Genomic DNA, 7801 nt, shown 5'->3' with positions numbered 1-7801 from the left:
ACCAAGACGATATTTTCTTTATATTAAGTTTAGTTAATAGAGAGTAATTAACAAGAATATCCCAAGTAAATGAGTGTTTTTCAGAATTCTTGATTCAGTGTCATATTGTATAATACCGTAAGATGCGGATATTTTTGTTGTTGACTGTACATTAAGGGTCTGGGGTAGACGTCACCAGCAGCCATCCGCACATCCTCAGGGCACAAGCCACTTATGGGTGACGTTACAACTTCTAAGCTACAAGTCTTAATATACTGTACACCACTTGCCGCCCATTATAGACCGTCTCTTCACCGCTTCTCTCTGCGTCATCAGAAACCCGAGTCAGGTTCCTGGGAGTTGGTCACTCTTGTAAGACTTCATGTGTGTCAGTCAGTCACCTGGAGACTCCCTGATCCTGTACCCATGTGTTCTACTGACGACACGAGGCGGATATTTCTAGGTTTTCCTCAGTGGTAACTTATTAACTTACTGAGTATAAAAATATATACATAAAAGTTTGTTAAAAAATACCAAAATAAAACATAAGTAGAGAACGAAGAGATAGATATGTACATAAATGCTCACAATGATGTAATGTACAGTGGCATTAATAAGTTAATTTCAACATTTATTCCACGTATGTAAATTTACTCCCTGCAGCTCGGATAGATTTTTATATTCTCGTATGACCACATCTTCATCACTCAGTCTACAACAACTCGTGGATGTCATAGATATAGATCATCCAATAAGCTCTTCACTAATGAATTTCCTGTGTTCCCTTGCTGCTACACTTGGTATTGTTCATCAATTGGTAATATTGGATCCTGGTGGCTCTCTGGACCAGCTGTCACTTGAAGGATCACTGAGGAGCTTAAGCTGGGGGAGTGAAGGAACCTTTACTACCTAATGACTGACTGACTGATTGACTGTCCACTAATGCAAGTAACTGACAGAGACACCCCTTAATATAACCTCCATTGACTGTCAACTATTATGGAACTAACAGATCCTTCACTTATTGGCTATACTCCTCAGAGATAAAGTGACACTAATTATACCCAGAAAGTGACTTACATCTTTATTGAGTTTGATGCTGATAAATGTTGTGGAGGTTTCTTGGTGTGCCTCGTTGAACATGTCTGCCCTTCCTCCCACAACAAGTCCCGTTTTGTTCGAGGATTCAGGTTTTGGTGAGTTTTCTTTTGTGTTGATGTAATTCATTTTCAGAATAACTTTTGTTTTGGTTGTATGAATATTTGTCGATCTATTAAATTGTGTGAGTGTGAGTGTGTTTATTTGAAGAGATATCTAAAGTTTGTGAGTATATTTGTCCGCCGAGTCGACCGCCTGCCACTTACCAGGACCAAACTCTCGCACAGAACAAGGCTGCATCTTCATTGAAACACACTTATCTGGTCTTGACTTTTATTTCATTCATTATACTCAAGCTTCACTTATGAACCAAATCTGTTACTTAATGCATTTGTATGACAATCTTTGACATTCTCTTTACATCTTATCTACTGTACATACCATAATTCTGTTTTGATGCCGTTAATAACTTCTTGCTTTGGTTTGTTGTAATAATTCATCACAACAATTCAGTATCAGTCAGTCGGTGTCACTCAGTACACAAACAACTCAATGGCCTCAGCTGTAGTATGAGAACATTACAGTAAGACATAGATCAAAGTGTGGCAGGTGTCCACTGTCCCGGTCACTGCTGGTGTCCACTGTCCCGATCACTGCTGGTGTCCACTGTCCCGGTCACTGCTGGTGTCCACTGTCCCAGTCACTGCTGGTGTCCACTGTCCCGATCACTGCTGGTGTCCAGGTAGTGTCACCTTCATTGGCAGGTGAGGCTGCCGGCACCCTCCCGCTTGCTGACACGCTCGGCCTTGAAGTTGAAGTGTCTGCAGGTACCGTCTGGCTTGTCAAAGATCAGCTCGTCCAGGGTGAAGGTGGTGGCCTGCCTCAGCTTAGCAACGATCTGCCGCTCCCCAGCCAGGGAGAGGCGGCAGGCGGGAAGGTAGAGGCGGCCGTAGTGAGTTGGGTAGATGCAGTTTAGTGCCCGTAACACCCACGGCGCGTGAGAGTCCTCCATCAAGGGTATAAACAGCCACAACGCCGGTGAGGGGATACTGGGCATCATTTTCAGCCATTTAATGTTAAGGGTTGGGAGACTGGTATCACAGTGACGCAGGTCAGGCATGTCCAGTACCAGGTTGAAGGAGTATAGTTTGAGTTTATGTAAGCTGGAGGCCAGAGCATCCAGCTCCTCTCTTGATATCACCCGAACGTGCATCTGCTGCACCGTTACCGGCACCGATCTGAGGAAGGAGGTACTGTAATGACCCTCAATAGACATAATTTGTAACTGCCTCTTCTTTATGGGTTCCTCCAGCAGATGGTCAGCGACTTGTTTATTGCCATAAGCTGTGGCACTACTGACGAGCGCCAGCCATATCCTGTGCCTTTTGTGTAAGATCATTTTCATCAAGTTGGACAAATCGCTCAAATTTTTAAGGTCTCTCTTGATCTGGAAGCAAACGAGAAGCTGATCATACTGCATGACTATTTTCTCAATGACTGGGTAATACAAACTGAGATCGTCATCACCAAAGCGTAGTTGAGGAATGAGAGCAACAACAGTGGTGAGTACAGACAAGTCCATCTTAGCCTCTAAACACAGAGATAGCCAACGGTTGATCTTCCCGGCCAGACAGTGTTCTTTCTCCTTGCCATAACCATTTTTCCATAAGTGCTGTACAATATCAACTCCATTCTTTCCAATTTTCCTCTCACTAGTATACGCGTTCTGAGAAGCGAGCAGCCCCAAGAGGTGCACCAGTATGTTGTTGTAGCGGTAGTTGTCGCCCTCCAGCAGAGAGCGGATGGTGGTGGCCCTTGATGAGTTCTTCAGCACAGTGGACAAATGCGTGGCAGCAAAGTGGTCCTGCAGCTCCCCGAGGTTCCAGAAGTAAACTGGTTGGTCGTCCTTTCCAGGCTTCGAGGCGAGCAAGCCGGCCAGAAGCTGATTTGTTTCCTTTCCACACAATTCCTTTACTTTTTGTAAACTTTTGTCTTGTAGAAGATGAGATCCAGCCTTGACACCTTCCCAGGCATCTTCTGCCATGAGCGAGAGCCACGGCCGCACCACTTTAATGAAGAAATTTTCACGATTGTTTTTATTTTTATCTAAAACTTTCTTGGTCAGAGAATTTATCACCTCAATGATTAAGTGTCTGTAGAGGTCAGTCAGTGAATGCACCTTCTCCATGCTCTCTGGGCTGTAGTTATACAATATACACAACAGAGTCACGTGTAGCGGCATCACCATGAGATGGTCGTGATGTCTCTTACGTGCCACTAAGAACTGAATAAATTTTTGGTGTCCGTTGGAAGTCAACTGCTGAAAAACATTAGCAGCTAAGGCACTGTCTCGGGTACCTCTTGGGTGGTCCAGAATGAGACACATGGGGGGTATGCCTGTTTCTATCACAACAGAGAAACACACTGGCATGAAATCAAGTTGACTTGTGAGAAACACTAGAGAAAACTTTTTGTAGATCTCATTTGCTAGTTTCTTGGCTGACTCATTGGCCCGATCATAGCCATCCAGTACCCAAAGGACGCAGAGCTTCTTGAGGGCTGGGATGATGCGGCCTGGCGGGAAGCAGCTGGTGGTCCTAGGGAGTAGTTCTTCACGCAGCAGCTGATCTGCTGTGGTAGCTCTTGTTGTTGATAAATTCACAATAAAGAAGAACTGTATTTTCTCCAGGTCCGTTATCACACAACCTCCTCGCATCCAGTAGTTTTGCAACTGAAGGAACAGCGTTGATTTGCCACTACCAACCGGCCCACCAACCACAGCATGACCGTGAAGCTCTTTTGTGCCATTAGCTACCTCCTTCAAGATCTTCGAAGCGAGGAAGACACGCGGCGTTATTGTAAAGTTTCCTTCGACGTTTTGTTCCAGTAGTGACAACTCCGAGTAAACAGAATCCAAGCGTAAAGAAATCATCGGCAGTGGACGAATCTGGAGTTCTTCCGAAATTAATCCTCCCAGTAACTCTTGTAAACCTTCCCGATGAAGAAGTTGGGCGTAACGCTGCGGGTCCTCTACAGGTGTCTGCTGGCTCAAGACTTTATCTAAGCGGGAGAGGACAGCTTTTGTGGAGTAAGTGAGATCTATGCCTGCCCGACACTCTGCCTCTTGAAGGATATTTTTGTATAGCTCCTTCAAACCAGTGACTTCTTCGTTCAAGCGTTCCTTTGACTCATAAGCGGTGGAAGTGCCTTTGTAAAACTGCTGAACATTGGAGGCGATAATGTGGAGGCGGTGCTCCAGGCAGTATGGAGGCAGACGGTCCCACTCGCTAATATCCGGAGAGGTTAAGCCACAAGTCCATTTCAGCACCACTAAACAGGTGTCGACGCCATAAGCCATCGCCGCTTGGTAGATGTCATAATCATTGTTGTTTTGCTCTATCCTCATCCTGGCCCGCTGACCCATGTTGAAGTGGGAGACATACTTTTTATACGTCCAGTCGAGGACCTGGTTGACGTAATCATTAGGATTTCGAGAAGCTCCCTTGTACAGGCTGCACAGCGTCAGGTAGAGCACCTCCTGGCCGGCGTCACAACAACTCAGGTACCACCGGAAGGCTCTCTCTCTGTCCCATCCCGCTGCCGCCATCACTGCCACAACCTGTAGTGTAAAACTCCTCTTTAATATACATGTATATATAAGGGAATAAGATAAGCTTTCTTTATATTAAAAAAAAACCTTTAACCTCATAAAAGATTTAAGAGAATAGACAACTTCTCTGAAAACTAAGTGTGTGTGTGTGTGTGTGTGTGTGTGTGTGTGTGTGTGTGTGTGTGTGTGTGTGTGTGTGTGTGTAACTTCATATTTTTATTACTACAGTTTAAGGGAAATTAATTCGTATATTTCAAATTTGCTCTGTTTCATTTAAGACGTTTGTTTACCATCATAGGTTAGGTTAGAAACAACAATTTTGTTTCTCAAGACGTGTTTCTAGTTTATTTACTACTCACGAATAGAAGACAGATCGGTAACTGTTCATAGGAGCAGTAGAAATGTGAGAGCTGAGGCGGGTGAACGGAAACAACACTCGCTTCCTGTTGTAAAAGCCTCTGTTTCTATCCCAGGACACTGTAAGTCTACCCTGATATAAAGTGACACTTGTTATTTTGTCTTTAAAGGGATATTCACACCCAGAGATACAGCTAACATGTTAATTCAGTATACCGTATCCATCCACACTGCTCCTAACAGACCGCTGGGCACACAAACACACACACACACACACACAAACACACACACACGCACACAAACACAAAAAACAAAACAAAACCAGTGAATAATTATATAAGATGTCAACATTATGATATATCCTATAATTTATTGGGTGGATGAAGCGGTATAGAAACGACAGAGGCAGTGGCCGAGTGATAGTGAGGGAGGGTGTAACGGGGGACAGGAAATGACATAAATACCCTCCCCTCACACCCCCTCACACCCCCAAATTTAACACAGAGCAATATGAAGCAAACGTTTATATCTTCTTCATTATTTACTATCGTTGGTAAATCGGAAACCCAGCACTACTAGGTAATGTATATGTGTTTGGATTATTGCAGTTTGATCCCCACCTTCAACATCGAGGCAGAGATCATTGAATCAATTTATAAGTGTCGAAGAAAGACGACAAACGATGGTGAACTTGTGATATTAAAGGTTTCAATGCTTTTACAAGGTGGTTTGTTGACATTCAGGTCGGTTATTGCCAGACTAAGTGATAAACAAATGAAAGCAGTCGAACACAATCTGATGAACTTAATGGTTTGTTTTTACATTCATAGATGGCAGACGAACTGTAGTTGCTACTGTCGCGTTTCTAGCTTCTTTTATCTCAAGTTCGTCGTTTTTTATTCTAACAGATACAAGAACTTTAATAAACACCAGTGAAAATTCGTAACAGAACCCAGTAGCCCATTTCTATGCCTGAGGAGCACTTACAGTTGGCCTCAAACAAATACCACATTCACTTCTTTAACTCAGTTACCCTTAAAAAAGATCGTACTGATTTCGTTTTCTTTTATACCTAATCAGAGAGAACAGTGTGACGAAAGATAACATTAGTCCTCGTTCGTTTAAGCCCAATGCTTACGCTTCTGGGATGTTATATAAGAATATTCCAGTCTGTCTACCACTGCCCTGTCACACTGAATATGTCACATACCAACTTTATATATATAATAAGAGAAATAAATTGCATCACTAATACTTTACCACTAAGCAGCTGACACCGTACTCCACTTTATGGCAGCTTGTGCACTGATTATCACCAACAATATAGTAAACCTTCCCGATACCTTACTTCTTTAAACAAGGTAAACATATTCTCTCGGTGTATTTACCATCATTATGATATGATTCATCTTGAATGAACCACAAATAAACATTAGGGGATTCACCACATAAACACACTATATGTTGAAGGTATTTCTTGTGACGAAGTTAAGTGTTATTCTGGTACAGTTAGCTACCCTGCGTCGTCATGGTTCGTGGCACTGTATACGTTTGATAATAAATAAGCAGGAAATATAGGACATAGTCTGGCTGTGCGGGGTTAACAATTTGATGACTACGATCACAGCTCATATTTAACTCTGTTCCCGCCCTGGCTAAATGCTTCCATATTTTCTCTGTTTTTTGTTGTTTTTTCACTAGATTATGTCTTTTTTAATATCATGTATACGACCATATCACACAACCACATATCATCACATACCACCATAACCATTTAACACTACCACAAATCACAATGCACACCGCCACCACAATCATCATGCACACCAACACCACAATCACCATGCACACCGCCACCACAATCACCATGCACACCAACACCACAATCACCACACACACCACCATAGTCACCACACACACCACCACAATTACCACCACCACCATCACACTACCACAACGTATTAACAAAATCACCTTTATCTTTCACCCAATTAATATAATCTCAATAACCATCTTTACTTACTGTGTGACTACTGGGGTGATGTGCAGCTCTTGTGATGTGCAGCAGTTGTGGCGAACAGTAGTTGTGATGTGCAGCAGCTATGGGGTGTCGCAGGAGATATGGGGTGCCGCAGGAGCTATGGGGTGCCGCAGGAGCTATGAAGTGTCGCACTTATGAGGTACAGCAGGACGAGGAGCTGGGGACTGCGACACACTGAGGGCAAGCAGAGGCGGGGAGACACGCTCGATAAGCTGATAACACTTCCTACCTCACCCTCCCCCCACCCTGTTGCCCCTCCAAATAAGATAGTAAGACCTGTTATTATCTCTGTCGGGGAGAGGGGGGAGGAGGGGGGGGGGTGGTAGTATTGATAAGCAAGTATTGTACACAAGAGATATTGGCCCTGTGGGTTAATCTGGGGTGTGTAAATACTGTGTACCCAAAGTAGTGTTGAATGTGGCGGGCATTAATACAATATCCCGAAGCATTAATAACTATATTTAAAGGAATTTATTAAACTTCTATATTCTAACTTGAAAGCACGTGAAGTTTAGGTATCCCAGGTTGTTTCATGGTGGTAAACGTGATGAAATAAATTGGGGTGCTTAATTATCACGTGATCTCATAAATTCAAGTGTTAGATATGACAGCATTGCGTCCACTCCTGACGTCCCGTCGTAAACCACAGGGCTGTTTATGCCACCAGACTCAAGCGTGGAACAGCTGACTTCACTCACGATATATTGATACGTATT

General features: G+C 43.5%; 1 protein-coding gene across 1 annotated transcript; it reads right to left on the bottom strand.

The window, feature by feature from the left end:
- Window positions 1-1396: 1396 nt before the first annotated feature.
- On the bottom strand, window positions 1397-7286 carry LOC121856801. Its single transcript, XM_042352520.1, has 2 exons — window positions 7068-7286; window positions 1397-4696 (listed from the first exon to the last, which is right to left on the bottom strand). Exon 2 carries the CDS (start codon window positions 4682-4684, stop codon window positions 1832-1834), a length of 2853 nt encoding a protein of 950 aa, XP_042208454.1. The 5' UTR covers window positions 4685-4696; window positions 7068-7286; the 3' UTR covers window positions 1397-1831.
- Between the last annotated feature and the right edge of the window lie 515 nt (window positions 7287-7801).

The sequence above is a fragment of the Homarus americanus genome, unplaced genomic scaffold, assembly GCF_018991925.1.
Source record: "Homarus americanus isolate GMGI-L3 unplaced genomic scaffold, GMGI_Hamer_2.0 scaffold43075, whole genome shotgun sequence".
Classification (NCBI taxonomy): Eukaryota; Metazoa; Arthropoda; class Malacostraca; order Decapoda; family Nephropidae; genus Homarus; species Homarus americanus.
The sequence above is the reverse complement of the archived record's forward strand: the minus strand, read 5'-3'. Positions and strand labels throughout refer to the sequence as shown.

What these genes read in the sequence shown, in the direction of transcription:
- LOC121856801 (XM_042352520.1), bottom strand. Translation starts at nt 4,684, where the DNA reads ATGGCGGCAGCGGGATGGGACAGAGAGAGAGCCTTCCGGTGGTACCTG.